This window comes from Ornithodoros turicata, chromosome 7, assembly GCF_037126465.1.
Source record: "Ornithodoros turicata isolate Travis chromosome 7, ASM3712646v1, whole genome shotgun sequence".
Taxonomy (NCBI): Eukaryota; Metazoa; Arthropoda; class Arachnida; order Ixodida; family Argasidae; genus Ornithodoros; species Ornithodoros turicata.
In genome coordinates, this window is record NC_088207.1 from 28,472,641 (window position 1) to 28,500,401 (window position 27,761).

The 27,761-nt window shown below is 45.9% G+C and overlaps 1 protein-coding gene across 1 annotated transcript in view; it reads left to right on the forward strand.

Moving 5' to 3' along the window:
- LOC135400747 (cadherin-like and PC-esterase domain-containing protein 1) overlaps positions 1 to 27,761 on the forward strand; it is a 116,612-nt gene that overhangs the window by 82,951 nt on the left and 5,900 nt on the right. Inside the window, exons 12-18 of the mRNA XM_064632638.1 lie at positions 17,102 to 17,187; positions 18,166 to 18,213; positions 19,641 to 19,830; positions 21,701 to 21,884; positions 22,861 to 22,984; positions 25,808 to 25,944; positions 26,737 to 26,957. Of these exons, the coding sequence (XP_064488708.1) occupies positions 17,102 to 17,187; positions 18,166 to 18,213; positions 19,641 to 19,830; positions 21,701 to 21,884; positions 22,861 to 22,984; positions 25,808 to 25,944; positions 26,737 to 26,957 (990 nt within the window). The remainder of the gene's footprint in view (positions 1 to 17,101; positions 17,188 to 18,165; positions 18,214 to 19,640; positions 19,831 to 21,700; positions 21,885 to 22,860; positions 22,985 to 25,807; positions 25,945 to 26,736; positions 26,958 to 27,761) is intronic.

The following is a 27,761-nucleotide window of genomic DNA, read 5'->3' on the forward strand; positions in this document are numbered from 1 at the left end:
AGCTACATGCTAAAAGGGATTGACTGATTGATTGATTGATTGGGATATTAAAAATATGGAGATGTGAGACCCGACACAGTCGGGTCAGGCAACTCCAGTACTTGTGAAAAGAAAAGGAAATAGAAAAACTAACCTTAAGATGAGCAAGAGGCATTAAAAAAGAAGAAAAACTACACACAAAAAAGCAGGGTCCACCTTGTGAATGAGTCCAGTAAATGAAATAAGAGTTGAAATGAACGTAGACTAAATACACTAATGGCCCTCGTCACACTGCACAATGCACTCTGTCCTTAGGACAGTAGCCGAGAAACACGGAGACATCAGAGGGTGTCGAGAAGGTCACATGATTTGAAAAATTCCGTGATCGCGTGTATGGCCGGTACTTGGTGACCCACAGGCCGGCATCCGAGAACTTTTTCTGCGCTGAAAGGGCGGTTATGCCGATGGGCCAGCGATGATTCTAAGATACGGCGATGATCTCAGTATTTAGCGCAGTCTTGAATGACTTGTGCAGCGTCTTCTGTGACGTCGGATTCGCTACAATTCGGCGAGGGAACCTTTCCGAGCTTAAACAGTAGACGGCCGTTGTCGGGAACATTGAGGCACAGCCGATAGATGACGAATGCATGTGACCGAGGCAGCTCTGGTGGCATTCAAAATTTGAGCTCAAGATCAACTCTGTGCAAGAGTGAAGCATGTGGAGTGCTTCTTCGCCAGTGTGGTCATAACATATACTTACCATAAGGGCACCAATGGTTCTCTTTGCGTCACCTTTAGTAATGTATGCGTAGCATGGGGGTCCGGACCCCGGTTCTCGTGTGAGCTCGTCTTGCGGCTGCGTCTGCTGTCTCGTTCCCGGGTACACCGCAGTGGCCAGGGACCCACTGTAACTGGATGTCATGTCTCAGTGCGACTGATCAAGTGTACGCACTCAAGATGTCGTGCCAGGGAGCCTATTCCTGTAAACTGATCCAATGCTTGTAGCGCACTTTGGGAGTCGCTGTAAATCGACCAGAGCTTGGGAGGTGAGCAGGACGCAATGCGGGTAAGAGCCGTGTGTATGGCGTGTAACTCGGCTGCAGCTGCTGATGTAAAGTATCATAGACGTGCACTTTTCTCCAACGACAGCTCAGGAACTACGTATGCGCAGGAGGATCCAACGTGTGTACATGATGCATATGTGAACATCTTTATTCTCCCTTTTGTGCAATGGAGGGTAGTTCCCATTAACAGGGAAAGGTATCAGAAACGGAAACTATACCGGAAATATAGCAGGTAACGGTAACAGAAACAGAAACGGATATCGCACAGTTAGAATACCTGGAACAGAAACTGAAACGACAATAATTTACGGTACTAATTCGGGTACCGCAGGACCCGAATTATTCAATTTTTTACCGTATCATGTAGATAAATTTATGAAATAAACCTCAATGAAGCAAACTAAAATTAATTGAAGGACTAAAACTAAAACGAACTATCAAACTGAAGCATATAAGTAAGCAGTATACAGTAAATGGAAGAAGCATAGTTCTTGTACGCTTATCATGACCTGGAAGTTGCAAGCGTGAGTAACATTCCTGGAAACTATGTTCATATTAGCTGTACACAGAAATCACGTATCTATATGTACTATATGTGCCTATCACGTACTTTCATCTTTCACCTATATGTGTATTTTTAATAAACGTTGTCTCTTGTATGCATGTATCCCTGGAGTCCTCAAAATAGACTTCAGAGATTAAGTTTTGTCACGGTCTCAATGCTCTTTTTTCTTTAAGAAGAAGAAAGAAAAGAATGAAGGAAAACAAAAAGGCTGGAGGGTTCGGCGGTACCGAAAACCAAAAGGAAACGTAACGGAAACGAAAGCAACAATGGTGGTAACCGAAACTGAAACAGAAACAAATAAGGGCCAGTAACGGAGGTGGTAACGGAAACGAAAAAGATTCCGTTACCTTTTCGTGTTCCCATATACTACTATATATGGGAACAGGAATAGGAACTACTATATATGGGAACTATATATAAACCATATACAGGAACTACCCTCTTTACCTGTTTCACCTAACGTGATAAGAAATTCTAACTGGCGACGTACTCGCCGGAGGATTGTGGGACTTTCGGCAACTACGTTTTGGGGACTTTTGGCACCATTCAGGAAGGCTTTGGACAATTTGTAATTGCAGAAAATTTATTTTTTCAATTGAACTTTGAAAATTGGCAAGCGGATTCCACCTTTTTTTGGAGAAATATGAAGTCCTCCACGGATAACCGCAGACCCAACAAAAACTATGCGCATTATCGCAACAGAAATAGCCGGAAAAAAATCGTAAAAATTACCTTTTAGCCCCGCCTGCTAGATTTTCGCAAAGAAGAGGGCACGGAATGTGCGTGTAGAGGAGGAAGTGTCCCCGCCTTCATTTGTTTTGCCTTCTTTGTGATAAGACGGCTGTCACCAGCATCAAGGTCAAACCGGGGGAAAGAAAGGTAAAACAAGAGGCGGGGACACTTCCTCCTCTCCACGCAACTTCTTTGCGCTCTTTGCGACAGTCAACTCAAGCAGGCGGGGCAAAATCGACTTTCTGTTGGGATACCGCGCATAGTTTTTGTTGGGACTGTGGTCCCATGGAGGACTTCACATTTCTGTAAAAAAAAAGTGAGGTTCGTTTAGCAATTTTCAACGTTCAATTGAAAACATAAATTTCCCGCAATTAAAAATTGTCCGAAAGCCTTCCTGAATGGTGACGAAAGTTCCCAAAAGGTAATTGCCGAAAGTCCCACAATTCTCCGGCGAGTACGTCGACAGTTAGAATTTTTTATCACTTTAGGTGAAACACCCTATATACATAACATAACCAACAACTTCCTTCTCAAACTTTTCGGAGGACGTAGAGCTACATAGCTAAGTACTTGATGTCAGAGACCTTCCGACAATTCGGCACGACAATTCGTACGGTATAGTGATGCATTGAGACAAATTGTGCACCAGCAACTTCTACATGCGACTAGACTCTTTTACACTATAAATGTCACCTATTCGTATAACGTCATATATACGCCGTGTTAAGAGGCCATACCAGTCGGGGAGCAACTCCGATTCACGATTTTCCCGATTCTAGATGGCGCCACGCTCGCCGTGCCTTATCACGCCGTGTGCCTCCGACTCACGAAATAATCCCCATTGTGCATGGTTGACCTCGCGAGTTTAAGGCGGCCCGCGCCCTCTGCGCTGTTTGTCGAGTGGTAAAGTGTCGGACTTTGCCACGAAAGGTCCGCAGTTCGATTCGAGACATTCATGTCTTTTTGCTTGTCTCCTATTGCTACATGAGTACTTTATTTTTATTTTTTGTTCTTATATATTCATGCTACAATTATTGTTTTCACACTACCGCCTGTACTGACTGATTATGGAATTTTTAGTTGCTCTTCGTATTGTTTTACTAGTGCATAATGCCGACGTACAAGTGTGATCGGATAGTACGGATGCCGGTATCTCGGAGGCTCTCAATTGGATCTACCAGCGGCTGTAAATTAGCCTATAAACATTGCCTACACACAGCGCTTACAATGCCAGCCTGGAAAATCCGCTCGAAACGGTATTTCATTTTTTTTTCTGCACTCGCTTACATAATAATAATAATAATTTTACTCAAGAAAGCAAACTACAAATATAATAAAACAGGCCCGTCTAAGCGGAAAAGCTTGTGGCACTGGGCCTGAAACAGTCAGCGGCATACAGTTTGACAGTACATGAACATATAAAGGTACTACATCCTATGATAAAGTTGCCGCAGCGCTTTTTTTAGTTTGTACTTCGATTCCAAAGAAAAACTGTCGAAGGGGAGCTCATTAAAGATACGAGGTACATAGCATTGCCTGCGACAAAGTCCATATTTTGTGTGTGAGAAATGCACAACAGGGCAGCATTCGCTAACCGGGGTCCTATATGAGGGGTCCCAAAAATGTTTTTACAACATGCAATGTGCATTGATTCTGTACATCTGCACAACATGCAATGTACCTTGATTCTGTATTCATGCAAAAATGACATTTTGATATGTATATTTCTGGTAAGTAAGCATTATCAAATATCTGAATTCATTTACAAGGCGTTTGTGCAAAAGAATTTTCAAAATTTCCGTCGTAGAACAGACTTCTTATTATTACCCGAAAACTTCAGTAACATATTTGAAAGGCTCCTTTCCTCCATGTTCTCCCTTCTTTTTCTTTCACCTTATACCCGCTCAGAAAAATGATGTCAGTCGACAACTCCAGTGACAGGGGACTCCCTTTCTTCTGGTGTACGAGTTTGCAAAACAAAGGAGGTGAAGTACAAAGGAGGTGAAGGGCGATAAAGGCTTGGGGTCGACACACGGAAACTAACCAACAAAGATATGGGAAGGTCGAGCGGCAAGGCCTTGCAGCGGGAGTCGCGATATTCCCAACACAGTCTTTCTTTTTTTTTTTTTTTTTCCTGAACGCCAAGAGGAACGATTCGACAAAAAATAAAAGGACACATTGTAGAAAAATAATAACTATGGTCACCTGACAACATAACAGGTTCTTGTTTGAGTGTGGCAAAAAAGTACAGTTCGGCCTGTGGGACAGGATAATATATGCCTTCTTTTCTTTTTTTAGAATAATTTCTGAAGCGTAAATTTTTACTCCAGATTTCGTTGTGTTGGATGCTGAGGTCTCAGTTCGCTCAATCTAAACTTGAAAACGTGAAATTCGGTCGTGGAAAAGCTGAAGAACTGGACACCATGTGAGCCAAATTTATGCGTATTTTAGGAAATTTACTATTCTTGAAGGGCAACACAGATGCAATTACAAAATTGGGGTTTCCAGAGATGAATATGAGCGCTAGTTGCCAAATGAAGGAATGATCACGGAGAAGTCGTTTCATATAATCAAAGCTCGCCCGAGATGCCAGATTTTCATCCCCGGAAAAAATGTCCCCAGGAAGAACCGTCCCCAGAGAAAAATGCCCCCGGAGAAATCGTCTACGCAAGAACGAAAGCCGTTTGATCGAACCCGGGACATTTGGTTGAAAGTCATTTGATCGAACACCGTTTGATCGAAACGGCAGCGGTCGTTTGATTGAGTTTTTTATTGCTTCGGGGACATTTTGTCCGGGGACGTTTTGTCCGGATCCCGTGTCCTACAGCTACGCGGGATACTTCCGCATTGTTCTATTCAATTCAATTCAATTTTATTTAATTGTATTTCCTTTCGGGTGGGAGAGAGTAAAAAGCCAGAAGGCTATACTGTTCGTGAATGACCAATAAAACCTTTCTGCAAATGATCAGTGGTCTCCCCTCTTTAGCAGCAAAAGCAAGAAACAAACAAAAAAGAAGACACTGATTGCCTCATGCTCCGTATGTTCGAATCAAAAGTTACAGAAAAAGAGGTGCTAAGGACACGCTGCGAGCTTCGAACTCCCTTCGAAAAAACGTCTTTCGAACAGACGGCGTCGATCAACCGGCTTGCGACCGAACGGCTTGCGACCAAGCGGTCTTCGATCAAACGCCTTCTCCAAACAGCTTAGGAGTTCGGAATAATTCCTTGAACTCCATCTTTATGTATAAATGTACATGATAAAATGAAAGGAACTCGACGCGCGACGAGGTCTCGGAGCACGATTTCCGTCTCATAACGCTCTGATTATTACCCGGAAACTTCAGTACTATATTTTTAGACACTCCTTGGTTTTCACAGGGTACTTCACATTACACCAGACCTTTCGTTCAGCGTAGACACTAGTTCAGCGGAGAATCCCCAGTGACCCGGAGCTTTTCCTTATCTTCCTTAGAAGGCCTCCCTTTGTGCGCCGTGCAAAGACAGACGGGTACAGGTTTTGGGTCATCCAACGTGCAACTAGCAAGGATTGTCGAAAGATGGAAAATCCAGGGAACCGGTCTCGAAAAATTGGCCGTATCTCAAAATAACGTGATCGAAGTCCCCGTTGAAAAATAAACTACCGTAAATAAATGTTATCTGTCTATTTCTGCGTATGCATATATTATACACCGCCTTGCTTTATTCTGTATACTGGTGGCAGTACAGAAGCTTGTAGCAACATTGCGGCGCGCGTTATGCACCGGTGCGCGTTATGCATGGAAGTTTTTTCAAATTCGGCTCATTTTTAGGGGTGCGCGTAATACACGAGTGCGCGTTATACACAGGAAAATACGGTACTGTAAATAAATGTTATCTGGCTATTTCTGCGCGGAAAATGCCAAAGCCCACTAAGACTAACCTGAACATGAAAATGCAAACACCGAACTTTTACTAACCTAATAATCAACTAACTAACGTGCTGTTCCGTCGCGTCCGTTTAATTTATCTACTATTTCTTAATTTTATTTATTTATTTATGTATTTTTGGAATAGCAAGCCGACGTCCCGTTTGATTGACCTTTAGCCCGTTTTTTTTTTCCTTTTGGTCTAATAAATATATCCCCCTCCCCCGTCGCTGTCGTTGGTTGTCGTTGGTTTTCCTTGCTTCGCGAACGTGAATTTGGGTTCCGGAAAAGACTGTTGCTCATTGCGTGGGCGGAAATTAGCAGCGGTCGCTTGATCGACTTTTCTTATTGGTTCACGTGGAGAGTTCATGAAAATAAATAAATAAAATAATCAAGATAAAAATAAAAATAAATCGATCAATAAAAGAAAGAAAGAGAAACAACAAATAAAGCTGCAGTTCTAAGTGCCGTTATCCTAAGAAACATTTATCTGTGTGTAATCCGCTTGCTGGCGGTTTCAACATTACGAACATTACAGGGCAGTCCTGTTGAACGTTACTGGAATGTTTGTGAAGTTGGCCTTCCACTAACCGTAAATACGAGAGATTCTCGTTAGCCGTATGAGGCAGTTGACTGAGTAAGCACAAACCCGAAACGGCTGTGATGTTCGTGAATGACAAAGGTCTGCAAATAACCAGTGGTCTCCCCTCTTTAGCTGAAAAAAAAAGAAGCAAGAAACAAACAAACAAACAAAAAAGGAGAGGACTCTGATTGCCTCATGCTCGATATGCTTGGGGAGCCGGAAAAAAAGTCCCCGGAAAAAACGTCCCCGGCAAAAATGTCCCCTGTGGAGAGGCTACCGGGAGCTCTCGAAAGAAACAAAATAAGGGCGTTGAGGTTAGGATCGCATGGTATTTAGACGGCAGTTTGTTGCACGGCACTTTATTCACTCTCGTAACTTACTCTATTCCACCCACAGTTGTAGGTATGTAGGTAGGTAGGTATGATCAAAAAGTCGGTGCATTGTTTTGCGCTATAATCTTACCTGAGGGGCTGGGAACGTTGACATTTTTTTCGCGAACATTTTTCTTGGGGACTTTTCCGGGGACATTCTTTCCTACACCCATATGCTTGAGTCAAAAGTTACAGAAAAAAGAGGTGCTAAGGACACGCTGCGACCTTCGAACTCCCTTCGAAAGAACGTCTTTCGAACAAACGGCGTCGATCAACCGGCTGTTGATCGAACGGCTTTCGACCAAGCGTCTTCGTTCCTTCTCCAAACAGCTTAGGATTTCGGAATATCCAGCTATAATGTGATGAGGACGATGCGATGGAGTGTGGACGGTGAACTGTCAAAAACAAGCCTAAACTAACCTACCCTGGAAACTACCTAACCTAGGACCCGGCTCTAACCGGACTGGGGTCGCTACGGCCAACGAGACGTTACATCCAACGCGCCGTTACATCCATCGGTGGACGTAACGGCGCCTTGGATGCAACGGCTCGTTGGCTATAACGGCACGGTATGGATGTACCGACACGTTGGATGTAACCGCACGGTGGACTTGGTGATCTTTTGGATGTAAATGCTCGATGGATAAGCGGCTTCAGGATATGTCGGTCGTGAACTAATATGGCATCGATGTAGTTTTGGAATCAGCCACTCCATAACACACATTTCGCGGCGTATCCTCGCAGTGTTTTTGTTTGTTTGTTTTCATGATGTGATGTGATGTGATAAAAAAAAATGGGGATGTGAGTTTCGACGACGTCGAACTGGCTACCCCAGTACTCTTACACAAACACATGATGAGATGATGAAAAACAGAGATGATGATTTTCGTGAGAGTCCGTCAAATTATGATGTTTTATGATTTGATATGTTCAGAAGTTACGGACAGAGTTGCTGTTGTGAGAGAATAAATTAGGTCAGGTTCTAAATTACGAGGTTGGTCCACAAGTTGAAATCCCCAAATCTCAAAATATTCACGAAATAATATATTCAAAGAAGTACCCGTGAGGTACAGCGTTAGCATCGTAACAGCTCGTTGTGTATGGTTTTCTGTTGGATGTAACGGCTCGTTGTGTGTACTGACTTATGGATGTATCGGCCAGAAATTCTTCTTTCTGTTCTTTCTGTTCCTCTCTCGCAAAGTTTGCTGAGTGCAGACAATGCGGTAAGATTAGGAAGGGATTCTCCAACAACAAATAAATATTGACTATGACACGAGGTGATTCATCACTGGTGATTTTCCAAGGTCCTGCTACCTTCTACTTATTTCTGGCAGATATGTTAGCCGCGTTCTTTTATAAAGGGGAGTACTACAGAATACTGAGCGCAATGACACATTACCTTCTGTATTCGTATCAATGAAATGAAACGCAAATGCCCACTATCCTGAGGCTCTGACTTCACGCTCGTTGAACGTGGATATCGTCGGACGTAGTTCCCAACTCAACCGGAATACTGGTATTTTCATATATAGTTCTGTTCTGTTGTTGGTGGCGGTCAGACAATGATGTTGTAGTTGTTGCCTCATACTTTCTATGTTGATGAACCGTATTTTCAATGCAATCAAACCGCAATGAAACACCTGAATAAGTGGGTGTAGAGCTTTTATAACCCATAAACATCGGAGGAACTTGACGCGCGACGAGGTCTCGGAGCACGATTTTCGTCTCATAATTGCGCTGATTATTACCCGGAAACCTCAGTACTATATTTTTAGACACTCCTTGGTTTTCACAAGGTACTTCACATTACACCAGACCTTTCGTTCAGCGTAGACACTAGTTCAGCGGAGAATCCCCAGTGACCCGGAGCTTTTCCTTATCTTCCTTAGAAGGCCTCCCTTTGTGCGCCGTGCAAAGACAGACGGGTACAGGTTTTGGGTCATCCAACGTGCAACTAGCAAGGATTGTCGAAAGATGGAAAATCCAGGGAACCGGTCTCGAAAAATTTGCCGTATCTCAAAATAACGTGATCGAAGTCCCCGTTGAAAAATAAACTACTGTAAATAAATGTTATCTGTCTATTTCTGCGTATGCATATATTATACACCGCCTTGCTTTATTCTGTATACTGGTGGCAGTACAGAAGCTTGTAGCAACATTGCGGCGTGCCTTATGCACCGGTGCGCGTTATACATGGAAGTTTTTTCAAATTCGGCTCATTTTTAGGGGTGCGCGTAATACACGAGTGCGCGTTATACACGGTATACACGGAAAATACGGTACTGTAAATAAATGTTATCTGGCTATTTCTGCGCGAAAAATACCAAAGCCCACTAAGACTAACCTGAACATGAAAATGCAAACACCGAACTTTTACTAACGTAATAATCAACTAACTAACGTGCTGTTCCGTCGCGTCCGTTTCGTTTATCTCCTATTTCTTAATTTTATTTATTTATTTATGTATTTCCGGAATAGCAAGCCGACGTCCGGTTTGGCTGACCTTTATCCCGTTTTTTTTTTTTTTCCTTTTCGTCTAATAAATATATCCCCGTTCCCCCGTCGCTGTCGTTGGTTTTCCTTGCTTCGCGAACGTGAATTTGGGTTCCGGAGAAGACTGTTGCTCAATAGAAGAGGTTTATTGGTCTCGGTGTCTCTTACACTGCCGCGAGAATGCTGGCTGACGATAATCCCTTTACGAGCAGCTAAGTAAGCTTTTGTTCTGGTCTCCAAGGCCATGCCCTAAGTCAGCTGTCCATGAAAGTATAGAGGAGAGAGGGAGAAAGAAGGTGCAGGACCAGCATGATGTCATCGAAGACATCGGGTTGTTGCACTTCAAAAGGCCCGCACGCTTTGTCACAGGCCCACGGGCACATTGTCCAATAGCCTGATTGACATTTCTGGGCTTTTCAAATGCATTCTGGAGGGTATATAAACCGCAGCTTCTTTTGATGCTTCTCTTCTGAAGCCAACTGCAGCAGCAGAACTATGAAGGGAATCATCCTTGGTGACAGCCAAACCAAGTTCTTATCGAGCGAAAGACTTCTTTTGCCGCGGTCCGTAAAGGTGTGCACCTTTTCCATCGGTGGTGCGACGCTAACAGACCTCCCTGAGAGGTTTTTGGAGCTCCAGGTAACGCCTGGTCTGGATTTCATAGCCTTGTACGTCGGAGGCAACGACGTTGACAAAGGAGAGGACGTAATCAATTTCGTGTTTATTTTCCTTCAGTGTTTGTTACATTTTCATTTTCTTCTTTTTATTTGTTTCTTCCTTCCTTTTTCATTGTTTCTTTGCCGGGAATAGCAAGCCCCCGTAGCGCAGGCTAACCTTTGAGAGAAGGGAGTCACTGAAAAGGTTAGCCAGCTCTAGGACTCGAACACACATTCTCTGGGTTATCGGTCCAGTGCCCTGTGTGTTTGTCCCTCATTTGGAGGCTAACATTTCCGCTTTTTTCTTTGTTAGCGGACTGAGTTCGCGCAAAATCGAAAGATATAATTTCTAATTATGTCTGTATTCTTATATATGTCTGTATTTCTATTATTACAAATAATTAATTTCTAATCCAGAAGTGTGAATCGTAAAAGAACGTGTATGTACAGACAAAGCTTGCAAAGATGAAAAGAAATGCTCAATCTCGACAATACGTCGCCCGTCAAGTACGAAGTTATCAGTTTTATCGCCAACATCAACAGGAGGGGCCGGATCAGAAACAACAGCTGGAAACGTCATATCGTCAGCATCAATGGATGGAGTCTGACTAGATAAGAGATCCGAACTCGTCGAAGCGGAACACGCGCTAGTATCAGGAGGATTATCACTCAAACATGCAACATTACATAATTCATTTGAACCTTCAACAGATGACTTTCCAGACCGTCGAACACGAATACCTATGCGACCCAAATCCGCCATGAACCTCTTCGTCCGCTTATGCTTCCCGTACACAAATCCTCGAGGCATCGCAGCGAGACCAAACGCACAACCAAACTCGAAAGTAGGTTGCAAAGTGAGCATCCACACTCCCACACCATTCGTAACAGCCACAACTACGGTGCGCGTGCGCGCTGCATGGTCGGCGGATGGATACGGTCAAAATGTTCCGCGCGGTTTTGCTGTCGCGTCACCAGATGGCAACACAGAATGACGCCGTTCACGGGGCTTTGAGTGGGCGATTTTGCGTACTCACGTTTCATGCTTTTTTATAAAAACTATAAGTGGTAGACATATAAATTTGATGTCTATCGATTCCTGAAATAATTCCAGAGTGAGAAACGGAAAAGTTTTTTTCGAAATGGCTATAGAAGTTTAATAAAACCTTTTCAAAGAGGGAGGAGAAAAATTGTGTATTTTTTTCGCATTCGTGACGTCGCCGTAAAATACATACGACATATACGAGAAATCCTGTACCGCAATTCTCTTCATCTCGTCTTCCTCTTTATGATGAAAGCACCCGCGTCAAAATCTGCGCGGCGGTTACCGAGAGAAAGCATAAAAACTGTTCCATAGGAAATACATTGGGACGGAGAGCTGGTATGCCCTCTTAAGAACGGATATTTACCTAATAACTTTGGCGTTACCCTCCTCTCGCTGTTATGTTCGCGAAAACAACACGCAAGAAACCAGGGTTGCGGAGTTACCACTCCGGAGTTGGAATGATTCCGCACCACTCCAGATTTATCAGAGCCCGAAATGAAATTGGAATGCAATGGAATGGCGGAAACTGTCCTAGGAATGGAGGAATGGAATTAGGCATTTTTTCGCAGGAATGGAACTGAAATGGAATGGTCTGGGTGCCCAGGTGGTAGTTTCGGTTTCAGCCTGCTGTTTTTGCCCTTGCGCCCTTTGCACGCACGCACCGCACCTGCACACGGTCAAGTGTGAAATAACCTTGTCTTAGTGTTTTTGTTTTTTTTTCGTGCTGAGTAATGTCTATCTCCTCTAGCGCTGCTGGGCTATTCAGTACAGTTACCGGTCCCTTTTCTTTTATTCATTGAAGTAAAGGAATGGAATGAAATTGGGCTGCCAAGCCATTCGAGGAGTGTGGAATTGACCATATATTTTCATTCATAGGAATGGAACATATTCATATTCATTCAGAGGAATTGATCGGAATGGAATTATCACAAATCTCCGTTCCTCGAAATGGTATTGGAATGGAATGGGTAACCCCATTCCGCAACCCTGGAAGAAACACTAACAGAAGCATCCCTTAAATCGTCGCTGCCCACTATCTGCATTTTGCGGTTGAATTGCCCGTATCGATGACTTCCTGTCTGCAAGGCATGCCTTCCTGCCGTCTCCAACATCACACGTAGCCCCTGTTTCCGGGTCACGAATTCACATTCCCGTTCGGCACGCACGCACGTAGCACGCACCTGCCACTGCGCGCTGGCTCGCACGCCTCGCGTGGCACGGTCCCGGCGCTGCGTGCGTTCGAAGGCTTTCGATAATGCATAGCCACGAGAATTTCAAGAAGAACCAGTCATGAATAGCTGTCTCTCACTGTGTGTAGAAAAATAGCTCCTTTCTGCCTTCCAGCAGAAAAGAACGAGATGGCAACTGTGGGCACGAAAATATGGCCAAGGTTGGTACGTCAATCCTTGAGAAATTTGTTTACAATCTTAAAATAGAACTTCGCTACATATCACGCTCCAAGTTATCAACTATATCATCCAGAATGACATCGTTCTCTACACTGCTGTGTGCAAGACGGTAGGCAAATGCCTTTTTGTGACACTTATGCATTTAGGTTAATTGAAGCGTACGCTCTGAGATTTCTACTATGTAATCCTGCATGATGACGATATCTGTGCACCGCCTTCAATGTGTTGTGCGGATAGATAAGGGTATGAATCCTGAATGTCCCAGGATAGATAAGGGTACTAATCGCTGCACTTATTAATGTAACAAAAAAAGAGCTCTGCTTTCACGATTTAGGTACCACAACTTAGCCTACCTCCACTTCAATGCCTCTGCTTCAATGGATCTTCCTTTTTTTTTTATGTCTCACAGGGGCTAATTTTGTATCAGTTTTTGGTTTTTAAAGGGGCACTAAACAGGTATACAATGTGCATTTTTTGTAGAGCATTGTGCTACGTAAACCGACACAATATTAACTGCACTCTTTCATGCTCATGGCCAGCTCTGCGATGCGCTCTCGACAATAGCCACACGTCATTTTGCCATCAACCAGTCAAAATACGAGACGCGCTTACGCATTATTTTATTCTAATATCGAGAAGTGAGGTAGACAGACCTCTCCTTGTTTGTAAACAAATGACGTCATAGTGTTCAACAGCGCCACCAATTTTGTAGAGTTGAACTACACTCGAAGCTAGGGGCGAACTAGGTCGTGCCCGAAAACTACGGTCTTGGGGGGATTACGATGGTCCCCTTAAGGCATGCGACCTTCGGTCACGCTTTTCTTTTGATATAGGAGGCAGCGAACAAGTGCCCATTCGTGGAACCCAGCCCTCCCCTTCCGGTCTGTCTACCAACGTCATGATGACGTTTCTCGTGTAGAGGTCTATTCTAAACATCTCTCCACTTGAAACGCACAAGATAGCCAGTTCAAACCGTACCAGACGTCTGGAATGCTCCATTTCAAATGGGCATATATCTTCAGCGCCGTATCGTTCCGCGAGGTCACCGCGACGTTCCCTCGGCCGGTTCTCCCAGCGCGCCGCAGTTTGTCTCAACTAGAGTCACTAAATACGGAACAAAGTAGCGACACTGAGCCACGACGGCGAGCGAGCCCGCCATCTTGTGTCCGGCGCGGCTGCGTCGCTTAGCAACGGGACTCCAATCTACCCCTTCTCCACCGGCAAGCAGCGCGCAATCGAGCCAGCTCCCAACCGAGGAACCCCCGATTTTGACGGAGGGGACTCAACATTCCGGCGCGTTCTTGAAAGGAGAAACCACGTGACACGATCGCCCCTATCGCGGACATCGAAAGGCGGCTCCGGTGCGGAAAACAAAGCGATAGTCTGTACCTATTTAGTGACTCTAGTCTCAACGGGGCCCGTCGTTCGCTAGGTATCCGAAATCTCCCCGACCTCCTGTGACACGAATGGAGCTTTGTTACACGTGCGAGACGTGTGACGTAGTTGCTCTCCGAGAAGGAAAGAGAGATGCGCGCGGATTATGCTCTTTGAATGGCATTGTTTCGTGGTAAATACGTTTGCTACAAGTAAAGGAATTACATATTTGGATATTGTGAGCCGCGTTTTTTCATGGGGCGTGATAACTGGGGAGTGTTCGGCGAGCCGTTTAGTGTCCCTTTAAGGTTGCGCTGAGGGGGACGCACAGTTTTGAAATTGCATGGCTATTTAGATTCGCCGATAGCCGCAGGGTAAACCATGTACACGCCAGAAAATAACCTAAAAACCGATCTTATGAAAATAAATAAACACCGCAATATATACGCCGAATCCGCCCTAAAATAAAAACCGAGAGCGCGGAACCCTAGTTATGCGGTAGCCAAGTTTGTCCTGCAGTATAATCACATATAGAGCATAACCAGGTAAATGCGACAATCCTTTAAAGGATCACTGAAGTGACACCCAATATTGTCGTTGCTGTTGGTGGTGGTGGCGACGGTGAAAGGGCTCGCCGCTGTCGGCCTCACAGAGGTGAGCAACGTCACGACTAACGCCCTAGGGGAATGTGCGTCCTGGGCCAACTTCTAAGGGAACTGTGCCGACATACGTCTGAAAGCGTCTGAGGAAACCCAGGAAAAACTCCAGACAGCACAGCCGGCACATCAATATTGTTTCGTTTTTGGTTGCGGCATGTTCTGCAACGAATAGAATGAGCTCCTGCGGAAGAGCGATGAGCGCAGGTGACGACCAGTGCGTGTGCGAGACTGCTCTTCGGTGCACCTTTAAAGAATCCCTCCACTCTTGGAAAGAGCCTATCGGAGAACGAAGGAGGGAGGAGGGTATTTCGTGACGTCACCTATCCTCTTGGCACGGCCGGTCATGGACGGTGGTGACGTAGACTGGCGCAGCTCAAGCGGGTGTAAGCAGCACGCCCAAGAAACAAAAGCCTGGCCGTTTAAACGGTGTGACGTAAGAATTCAGAGTCCGCCAACCACAACCGTGCTCGGCAGCCGTATCTTCGGACACCAGCCGCACGGGCAGCGACTGGTAACCACAGAAAGCCTGTGTTTGAAACCGTCTGCGGGGATTGGCTGACATACTGACGTCATACGTCTTCGTGCGAAGGAGTGAGAGGAGGCACCTAGCAGGCCTTTTAGTATATCTAGGTGACGTTTGTCTAAGCAGGGAGTGAGCTGAGAAAAAAGAAGTGGAGGGAGGCGCGGGGACATGGGCCGACGTCACGCGAAGGGATCGTGACTGTCGTCCGCAACAGCCTTCGCCGAGCGTTTCGTAAATTCGATTGCGCAGTGACAATATTTCGCATGGTGGCTACTGATGGGCAGCTTCACGAACGAAACACGGTTCCAAGTCACATCACTGCTTCTTTAATGGTATTTGTAATGGTGAGTTGAATCTTCATCGAGCCGGCACGTGGAAGGATGTTGGTGTGAGCTCGAGAGCAGGAAGAACAGAGAAGATGCGAGTTGGACCTCGAAACAGGAGGACTTAGGCTGTGGTCAGACGTCCTTGTTCTATTAAAGCCTTTGTTCTGTCTATGCATCCCGACATGACCATCTTTTTACTGTGCTCCTTCGAGCTCCATCCAACCCACGTGATCCAACCCCGTTCTGTTCTCGCGCTTCATAGCTCGCCGGAAGCTTCAGTTGCCAACGTGACCGTCGTTCGTCGTCGTCGTCCTCGACTCCCTAATAGCTGTCAAGTTCTGCTTTAAAGGAGTGATGAGGTGACACTTAACATGGTTCGAAACCCTGCTTCAGCTGTGAAGCTGTCCTCCAGGAGTTACCATGCAAAATATTTTCGCTCTGCATGATATTGTCACTGCGCAATAAAATTTACAAAAGAAAGTCGGAGAAAGCAGTCGTGGACGAGAGACACGAGCCCCGCGTGACGTAGAAACTGCTCAGTGCCTTTTTCCTTTGTTTTTTCTTCTCGGATCACGCGCCGTCTATACATGCTTGAGCTGTGCCGTTGGACGTGCCTGGTCACGTGCGGGAGCCCGTGATACATCACGACGTCTTCTTGTTCGCCGATGCGCTCTTTGCATGTGGCGAGGGTGTTTTAAAGGTGTGCGGAACAGCCGTGCGCGTGTTCTGTAGGGCACCTGCGCTGATCGATCTTTCACAGGAGCTCATTTAATTCGTTGCAGTAGACGTCACAGCGAAAAAAAAAAATATATATATATATATATATTGGGGGTCACTTCTATGCTCCTTTAAAGGAGTGATGAGGTGACACTTAACATGTTTCGACACCTTGTCTCATTTGTCAAGCTGTTCATCAGGAGTCACCATGCAAGATATTTTCGCTGTGCGATGCCTTCGCGATTTATGAGCGAAATAACCTTCATTTCCTTCTCCCTCTTCTTCTCAAGAAGGCCGACAATGCGGACCGCGCTCGTATTGGTCTCCGCAAACAATTTGTCCAATCATAGCTGAAGATGTCTATAAATTGCCCTTTTATTATCAGTCCATGTGCAAAAGGGTAAAAAAATTGACATCAGCAAGCCCTCTTAGCTGCGCAAACTCGAAGGATCGAAGCTAGTTTTGGGACCACACGATAATTTCGAAAAAAATACTGTGCGCATTCTAAACCCAAAGCGCGACTTGGGTTCCGGGCAAACGCTGTGTCTACGACAACATTACTTTGGGGCGCCAAGGCGCTTCGGTCCCCTATTCCAAAACTCTCTCTTAACTCTGTACTCCGTTAAAATTATTTTGGTAGTTGACACTCCACAAGTGTGAACGCAAGTGTTCAATTAGATATTGATGCTTTGTTTTCCAGGAAAATTCATAACACGAGCCACACCAGAGATCAGCCAGAGGAAGATTTCTTCAGCGAACAACCGGACAAGTATTCCTGGAGTCAAGGTAAGTCGCAGCTGCGCAACTTGCCTTTCAAATAATGGCACTTTATCCAAAGTAGTACACTCCGCGTGCACGAATTCACATATGTACCTTCATGTTTAATACAGGAAGAACGTGAGAATATTTTCCTTCTCCCTTTTTATGATCCTTTACTTTTGTTGTTTCACTTAGAATTTGGAATTTCCAGTTGTACATCGGTTCACGTCTTTTTTTTTTTCTTTTTTGTCATCTTAACCGACTCACTTGTTTCTTTCTTTTTTTACTGTCGTGAAATACGCCCATACCTTACGAGAGCGTGACACCTGATATCTGTGTGCCCTCTACAGTTATTTCTCACAGTGTACACAGAGCTATTATATTTATATGGCCATTATATTATATAGCCCTCACACGCTTTATATCAATGGAGATATTACCCTGAACGCACACATGCTATGCGCCTTGCAAGTTTTCCGACTACAGAGACCGCAATTCAGAAACAAATCTTAACCAGAGACAAAGAAATAACCTGTACCTAAGAATGCCATTCATGCTTGCTGACTCTGAATTGTCCTTCCAAAGGCGTCCTATATGAAGGCAAGTATCCCTGCTGGCGCTCACCTTTTTACGTGTAGCAAGCATCGTGAAACGCGATGTCCCCTGTTCAGAAATGATTATGTGAAGTGAAATTATGAAACGGTCATGGCTGCAAGCGTATAATGGTAAATCTGCAACTGCCACGCATTCTCGACCAGTTTGGCCCTCGCCTACGCATTAAGCGATCTTCGTTGATGATCCTTTGATGAAGTAGTTACGACTCTTCGGTCTTCAACAGCTGCCTATTGCTGTACCTCATCTGACAGAAAGGTGGAAGCCAATCCGGACGTTCTGGGCATACATTTTGACGTGTGAATATTTAGGCAATCGCGAATGATTTGTCATCTAAGTGATTTTGTGCGTCACGCTTTCTCCGTGCACTGACGTAATTTTCTTTCTCTACAGTGGCTTCCAAAGCTGCGAAGGACGCCGACAGCGCTGGCTGCAGCATTGGTATGCATACTTGCTGGAATACGAATTTGGAGTGACCGCATGTGTTTCGCTCAACGGAAGTAATGTTGTCGTTTTTTATTTTAATTTAAGAGGACCTCGTTGCCCTCAGCTAGAATAAACGTGTCCTTATCGGATTCGCTGCTATTCACTGTTCTGCACAAGACGTCGTCAACAAGAAAGAAAGTGCACTTACATGTTGAAGGCCCAAATCCACTCCGCTTATTTCAATGTGTGTACGCTTAAACTACGGTTTCACAAATGTCAACATACGAAACGCGAGCACAGATTACTGCCAGCCATAGGAGGGAATGAACTGAAAATCCACGATGCTTATAGCGATATTTGCTAACCGGTTATGATTGAAAATGGAACTGCTTCGAAACGCGCCGTGATTATCGGTACGACGGAGAACCTTGTGCTGTCCCAAGGATGCAAAATTCATGTACTGAAAGCGGGAGTGCATACAGAACGACAAGCGGTTCTTTTGTGAAATAAAGCGCTGCACTGATAAAACATCTGCGAGCCACCCGCCCCATGTACCTGAACCTTGTGTCGGTACATATCACTGCTTACGGTGGAATCAAAACAACACGTACATGACTGTTAATTCTGGAAACGAAGTTTACGTTTGTGAATATAGCAACGCTACGACGCTGCTTTCGCTGACGACACGCGCTAAGGGCACGCTGAGAGAAGCAAGAAAACAGGAAATAACATTTGTTTGGCTCCCTGATTGGTTCCTTAAATTGTTCACTGAATCATTGCTACGATTACGAGTTTTTATTTGTCACTTTTTGTAGTACATGGGCATTCCAGCATTGTGTCATAACGGGCATCTGAAGCGCGTACTCATAAGCTTTTCTGGAAATTGTTGTCCTTAGGTAAAGCAGGATTCCTCTTCCCATCATGTCGTGTCATCTGTTTTATTTCTTATTATAAGTTAACCATCCCAAACGCTCGGTACCCAAAATATAAATTTCGTCAGTGAGCTTCGGCGCTTTGACGAACTTTCGAAAGGACCCGCAAAACTTCATAGTTTCGGATTCTCCAAGAGTAGGTGGCGTCACCGGAAGCTCTGGTGTCTGGTGTCTCCTAGTAACAGCGCGCGTCTCCGCTCTCCGTCACACGTTGGAAGACGGCTGGCAGCAACTGTGGTAGGGAGACGGAAGTCGGACTTCGGGGAGCTATGTTGCCGGGCGCGTGGGTACATTGCATGGGCGCCTCCCTGATATATCTCAATCATACTTCTCGAAACTGCAAATTAATTTTATGATACTCCCGCGACACGTAGAGAATAGACTCACTTCACTGCGTGACGTCATAGCGATGCGGCGGCGCTGCTGTCCTTGGTCGGCAAAAATCGCGCGATCCTCGAGTCACATCTGTACGATCTCCTGTGATACGTAATGAGACCCATTTTGTTGCAGATCCTGGAAGTCTAGCCTTGCTCGCGCAGATAATAACTGAGCCTTCGCTGCAGCTGGAGCCCACGTTCACTGCTCAGCGCACCGAATACACCGCTACGGTGTCCTACGACACCCTTCTGCTAAGAGTCTGGGGCGTTCCTCAACACTGCCATGCTCGAGTTCACGTCGACGACAAGTTCGCGCCATCCAGGTACACCATTGTAGTCTCCTGTAAATTTGTATGCGATATGTGTAGATGTGTGATATGTGTACACACGTGCAGAGTATCGAGAAAGTGATAATGTTGTAGAGTTATGCTTCGGGCATAATCGTCTTTGTTCCTTTGCTCACGTCTCGGGTGGTGGTGGTAGCGAGACAAAAACGCGTCGCACAACGTGTTGTGGCTTCATTCAATCAAATAGCGTCGACCGTGGTAGGCGAGGCAGTGTTTACGGTCGCAGGATCCAGACTTTAAAAAGAAAAAAAAAACAAAAAAGCAGCTAAGCCCGCGCCATGTGACTCACGGCGGAGCAGGGCCTCTTCGTCATTTGTAGCGTCCTGCTACAATGTGCATGATTTATGTCTTACATGTATATTATCTATTATGTCCACTTCATTTCGGGAACTAGCCATATTAGCGACGGTTTGAAGCAGCAACGGAAGACACATCCATAAAGTTTTCGATTTTGGCTGTGTGCGATTGTACGAGAAACAACCAGCGCTCTTGAACAAGAACAACAATCGTAGCTCACCAGAGGCGCGCAAGAGAGAGGTTTTCCAGCCGGACCGGCTTCGGTGGCTCAGTCGGTAGCGTATTCGCCTTCTGATCCCGAGATCGCGGGTTCGAACCCGGCCGAGGACGCCAGCAACTTGGTGGCAGCGTACAGGATGCTTAGATACGTCGTCTTCCGCGAGGGACTTTAAATACGGGGTGCCGTGTGGTGAGCTTTCATCGCACGTTAAAGAACCCTCAGGTGGGAATCTCAGTTGTCTCGCGACATAAACCCCCAATTATTATCTTTCAGCCGGACGGCGCTTTAGGATCCCCTCAACTCCTTCCGAGAACCCGTAAGAGAATGAGAAGAGAATGACTGGGGTATACGTCACTCCGTGGCGCAAGGGGAACCGATGAAGGGAAGTGCCGATAGGATGGCTCGCTCGCGGCTATTCGCTACGCTGCTCCTACGTCATACTCGCTCCTTACGTCACGGCAGCAGAGGAGAGTCCCACCGCTCCGCTCCGCTAACTTCATTCTGATACAGCGGTTGTATCCGTACAACACCACTGTTGTGCCTTAGCTCTACAGTCATTAAATTATGATGTGTGAGAAAGACTTAGGACTGCAGGAAAGCCTAACTTCGTATTTCTGAGTGAATGACAGGGCTAATAAACGAAGGCTAATAGAGGGAGTTTCAGGAACTACTCTGGACTCAAAAAAGTAAAAATTATTTTTTGATATCCATAGACATCTTTCAGTGAAGCAAAACGTAGGACAAGAAACATGCACCACGTCCTATTTTTCGCTTCGCTGAGAGGTTCCTAGGATCGTCACCAATTACCCTGCCTGACTACTGTAGTTTATTGATTCGGTTAGGCATTATCGATAAGCGCCATTGAGAGTGAAGTGCAAAAATTTATCCTCGCGGAATAAAAGCTTCCATTACGCTAGCATAAAAGCAACGGGGCTCCCACCCGTCGCTTGTTCGTGAAAAACGTGCAAACTAAAACACGAAACGCGCGATATATGGTTTGCTTTGAAAAAAAAAGGGGGGTTGGCTCATTGGCTTTGGCTATTAGGCTGGTCAAACTCTACATTGGGCCGGCTGTCCCAGCACTCCTAAAATGGTGGCTTTCGCTGCCAGGTTTCCAGAAGAATGTGTGTTCCATGAGAGCTCTGAGGGAACAAGCAACAGGGTAGAGCACAGCTTCTCGATAGGGAAGATTGATAGTGTTTTTTATACCTAGTTGAATGTGCTATTGCTGGAATATGTTCTGCTCTAACAGGTGTGGGGCCCAATATACAAATTCCCCCGTGGGGCTCTATATTCCACTCTCTCTCTCTCTCTTCTCCCTTTCCCCAGGCCAACAAATTACAGCCTCGGGATTGGTGACAACAAAGTAGTGCTGTATGTGATGGACAGCAGCCAGTCCTCCGATCCATGGGTGGTGAACACTTACACGATTTCCGTTCGACGTCTATCCATAACGGACGGGGAGGAGTCGTTCACTCCGGCGACGCCCCATCAAGTTTGCAGCCTCAAGCAGGTACGCAAGCCGCGCTGTTGAACCGTAAGAAGCAGCGCTATAGGAGCACACAGTTCCCGGACATTCTCTACATATACCCAAAAAAAGAAAGGATTAATTTTCGTCCTACTGGGAACTAGATGAACTAGCACAAACATTAGTCCTTTTCTGGGCTAAATACACGGTTAATGTGAACACATAAGCTTATGTGAAGTTTAGCCGCTGTCTGTAGTTATAGAGAATAAATTTCGATGTACGGGGTTGAAATGGGGAATAATTGCAATCTGGGGGCTAGAAGCTGTATATTACACCCAAATTTACTCTCTCTCTCTCTCTCTTTTTCTTCTTAAACACATTAAGTTCACACATTAAATTCTCTCCAGAGTAAACACATTAAGTTAACTCCTCTTAAGAGTAAACACATTAAGTTCTCTCCAGAACTTGCATGTCATGAACATAGCTTGAGGGCTCCATCTTCTCCCCCTCAAGCAATGGGATAGGGTGCTGCCTCAGCGGCGAAACATCCCACTACATCATCATTACTTATTTGTTGTTGTTGATGATGATGATGTTTTGCGAATTTCTGCTGCACGTTGCGCGACCATGTTGGCACAGAGCAATTTTGTTTTGCCACCAACTTAGAACGAGAATCATGGAAACAAAGACTTTAACACTGTAGAGATTGACAGCACGTGACATTCATTCACACGTGCCATTCACATATTGCGGAACGGGCCTTGTAGTCATATACTGCAGGTAGTATAAAACCACACAATTCAATCATGCTCAAACATCAAAGCACAAGTATCACCTTCTTGAAATAAATCTCTTCCCGCTCTTCCCACGTACCCCTTGCATGGGCTCTGTGACTGTGATGGGCGCTGTGGGCTCCGTGTTTTGTGATTATGCGATTATTACGCCGATGCTTCTACGAACACGCAACACACTACCGACTCTAGCGGTTCTTAGTAAAGTTTCATCATTATCCATTCTGCAGGAGTGCGAAATGCCAGTGGCAAATGGTGGCCCGTGCGGCCTGTACAACGAGATCTCCTCCGATTGGCCCACCTACTTGGAGAAGATAGGCTCACTACCACTTTGCAGTGACGGAAGTTCCCAAGGTAAAGAGACAGCGAACTTGAGTTTGAAGTTTGAACATGGTTTGCTGTCCATGAACGCGGTTGTATAATATTTGTGGTGCTCATGTGCAACCCTAAGGGTTCGACGCACTTTGGAGAGCATGCTCCTTGGGGAAAACGAATGAAGCGCACTAGAAGGCTTCAGTTTCTCTCTTTCTCAATAAATGCCGCCTGCTTCGTTTTGTTCGACTATGTGAGCGTGCAGTGAAGAAAATGTAAGAATAGGCAGGAGTGAATTTGTGTCTGTGTCTTCATGAACGGTGCCTTGGTATGCTGACGACAGCGCGATGTCGGCGTAGCGTAATTAGTAGCGCGCCTGACCGGCAATCAGAGAGGTGTCGGTTCGAGTCCCGCCACGCTTCGTCAGATGCCTTCTTTCAAGTTGTGCCTGCCGCCCTCAAATTGGTGTTACCCAGCGTAATGTAGTTGCAGATACACTGCCGAACGTGCAGCGGAACTAACAGGACGGCTATAGTGGGTAGGAAATACTACACTGTATCAGACGAATAAGTACGTGTGATCGATATTCTGTATGTGGTGCTGATCATTCACTACCGCCTTTGTTTTTCGGTTTCTCGTTTCTTTTGTCAGCACCCTAGAGAGCACCATTAGATTATTGGTGCCATGTCACGCTCCGGTGATCATGGGAAGAAGAAAAATAAAGGGCAGAGGGCATGAAGGGAAAACGGAAACGAAACACAATCGATTGCTTCCCTCGGTCCCTGTCTGGTTTTCCGTTACTTGTACTTCCTTTTCTTCTTCTGCTGCTGTTTTGTCGTTTGCTGTTTGTCAGCTGCCGTATCGTCTGCTTTCGTTGCCATTTTATCTTCTTTAGTGTTTTCTCGAAATAATGCGGATATTTCGCGAGCGCTTTTGCAGGATGCGAGGCTATTCGTCGGCAGGCGGCTGAACCCTCTTGAACACACCTAACGCGATGCGAAAACAACATCACACTACCCCAACAACACCAAATATCCTCTGGATGTACGAATAATATCCTAAGGAATTCGTACGTCCGATGGATATCCTCAGAATATCCATCGGACGTACGAATCTGTTAGGACATTACTCGCACATCCAGAGGATATTCGGTGTTGTTGGGGTAGGGAGATCGACCCCATTTCAAAAGGCATCAATATTTTTTTTTAGTTCCGTGTTAGCGCCGCGAAGCAACTGTGGCTATGTGTGGCGTACAGACGTGGACAGATGGATAGGGGTTAGCGGGAAGGAGTGGTAAACTGGGGTGTTAGTATGCCTCCTGGGCCGACTTCAGGGGAGAACCCTGCCTACATGCGTCTGGAAAGTCGGCCGCAAAACCCAGGGAAACCCCCAGACAGCACAGCCGGTAGTACAGGATGCAGGCCCACCGCCTCCCAGTAAACAGCGCTACATTGGAGCTACCACCAATAGGCGGATTCCTTTATTCACTCGGTCGTGCCGCTGGTAAAATACATCAAGAAAGAGGAAACTGGAAGGGACACAGACTAAAGGATGACTCATAAAATTGAGTTAGTGTTATCCAAGTCAACAAGAACAACAACAACCACAAATACACGGATGATGATGAATAGGAAAATTCGCCACCTGAGTTGCATTGTTGACTCTAAATGAGATGAGCCACAGAAGATTGTGTACTCATCTTCCTAAACGCCCACCTGAGTTGTGGCTCACTACCCCAATGCCGATGGAACTGCATGGGATGTAAAACGACGATGAGATGACGACGGGGGAGAGAGCGTAGTAAGGCTGCGCATCAGCATTTAAAGGACAAATCAAAATCACTTGAAACAACGCGAAAGCTGGTACGCGTGCCAATGTAGCTGGTGACTTCGGCGAAGCCTATTCTGGAACTACACAGTCCCTTCACAGAGCAACTTCTGACCTCCTTTTCTTGTCCCTTCCTTTCTTGTATCGTCAATGCGATGCGCCCGAACCATTCTTCAAAATATGCAAGTTCCAGGTATAAAGTGCTGTCTGGTCGTCTCGCGGGCCGCACACAACGTTCTGTCCCTTGCAGAAGACAAGGAGTCCGAAGTAGAGGAGGCCCCAAGTGACTATTATTACGGGACCAGGGATTCAATCTATTTACCAGCACAGGGGTCCTCTACTTCGGTCACTGCTCCTTCAAACCATGGTTTATGTGTCTTCCCGATCCTTTTGGGGGTCTCGACGTTTTACACGTCGGGTATGGCGTTACCAAGATAGGCCGACACACTTTGACAGTGAACCCAGTTCGTATTTAGACACCGACATCTTTCAGGCAGCTCCTTCTTCAACAAATAAACGGCAGCAAATATGCAGTGAACTGCTTACAAAGACGTCTCTACTGGTGCGACCAGCTGAGTGTGTTCGTTTGTTATTCCGGCACGAAACATCGAAAAGTCTGCTCGTCTGTCACATAATACGTCACTTTCTGCAACCGAGTTTTATGATGTGCTGACGACTGTCTGCTGAACAAGTAACAGCTATGCCTCGCCTTGCAGCCCGCCCAATGTTTGTATTCCTATCCCAGTTTAACAGACGTGACTCGCCAGATGTGGACAGATGCAGAGGACAGCAGGAAGGAGTGGGGGACAGGGGGGAGGGGGGGTAAAGGCTATATGAGTGGGCGAAAAAAAATAAGCGGGCTCAAATCGGATTCTCCACCAAGATGAAAAACATCCGTGTGTCAAAAGAAGCTTGAGCCACGTTAAGTAAGGGCCTACTTCTTCACGTGTGTTCCTATTATTATCATCATCATCATCATCAATCATCCCCAAAGAGTTGTGCTGCACACGAATATACAATGAGGTTTGGTGTTTCCAGGGCGGTGGATCCTGCCTTGTCACAAGTGCTCTCACCGCGACACGTGTTATTGGAAAGAAGCCCGCTGGCAGCCTTATCAGTGCCGCTACGCCTTCCTGCCACAGAGGACACTTGCAAGGTGCATGGCAGACAAAAAGGTACGGCAATACAGTCTAAGCAGTATAACGTATGACAAACTCAAGTGCACGAGTGTGGCGAGCAGCTCCAGTAGGCTGCACTTTGCAAACACATAGGCGCAGACCCAACAACAACAAATAGATTAAGTGACGATGACTCAGGAAATTTGCCACTTAATTTGTGACACACTACCACAGGGCACATTGATCAGTATGTGATGTGAAATTATGAGTCATGGGTGAATAATGGTTCATGTCCTTGGCATGACATAATAACCCATATCCATGCACACCATTCCCAAAGTTCCATAGGTAAGTTCCCTTACTTGATGACAATACACCAAGTTCCGTACGTCTGATAACAGCTATAGGGCAAACACAAGGGTCACCGCATGAACCCACACACACACATATAAAGAGACGATGATGAGATGGGGCTGATGCCAGCCAGCAGGCTGGGCGCTGCCCCAGTGCCATTTGTAGATAGTGAGAGATGATGATGAAGATGAGGATTCAGGTGATCAAAGCAGGGTGGAGAGGCCTGTTGATGACAGGAAATCCCAAAGGTGACGGAGACCTTGGTGCATATGAACGCTACTGGACCATGGACCCAGCACATTGCCTATGGTAAAGGGGCGGTGGTCGATTGCATGCATTCCGTGCTGCAAGATCTTCCAGCAGGAGCGCACGAACCCATCATGACAAAGTGCCATTGTAGACCCATACTCATGATGCAGGCCGTGCAGGATACAAAGAAACCTACTATGACATGCACAAATTACAATTGTATTAATCAGCTTGCTTCGTGTGCAGCTGCTGTTCATTGGCGACTCGACTAACAGAGGCATGATGCACTACGCGATGGAGCGTCTGAACGGAACTCTTCAACAGTGGGATAAAACTCATGATCTACGCCTTTATTCCAATCTGAACCGTGGTGAAACATCCGTCTCCTTCGCCTACTACCCACAGTTCTGGCTGCCCACGCAAGAGAGGCCAGTCTTCGACAAGGCGCTCTATCAACTCATCGAACGGTAGGTATCGGGTCATGAAACACATTAAGGCCCGTTTCACACTAGCGTTTTTCTCGCCCGTGATTTTCACGGAGGCAAAACATGCCCATTGGAAGCGGCCTAACAGAAGTGATTACTTGCATCATACAGCCACTGCACTGCGCCTCAGAGTCATGGGTGGAAAAGAATGTTTTATATGCGTCCTTGTTAGCGAGACCCTTGAAACCCTTGAACTACAGCGGTGACGATAACGTGCCAGGCAAACGCATGAATAGTCTTCTTCTGAGGAGCACCATTCATTGTGGACGTTTGCAATGACGTGTGACGTCATTACAAACGTCATCCTACTCGTCACCGTAAAAATGGTGGCGCCCATGATCTTCGCCCAAACTGATTGTAAACAATGCGATTGCTGCTTCCGGGCGTCGTTATGAAACTTCTTTCGACCTCGGTAATTAATTTTATCGGATGTCCCCATAGTAGAACACGTAGATTTTTACAAATGGGGCCCCGTACCGGTGACCGCTCGTACCGGGTGAGAAAGCTACCGCGTAAGAAGCACGGTGCGATTCAGGGCCTGTTCTCATATACAGCGCTTTGCTTCACACCGCTGGAAATCAAGCGCTGTTCGACCTTCGTGTTCTCCTTATCTCAGCAGAGCACGCTGCGCTCGGCCGGCTCGGCAGCGCAAGTCTCGCGGAACCTCATTAGCGACGTGACGCAGCGACGTTTTGCTTGTGTTGGTTCTTGATTCCCGTAACCTATGACGACCCACAAGCTCAATTAGTTGGGCAAATGGGAAATCCGACGCCATGTTCTGTTCAC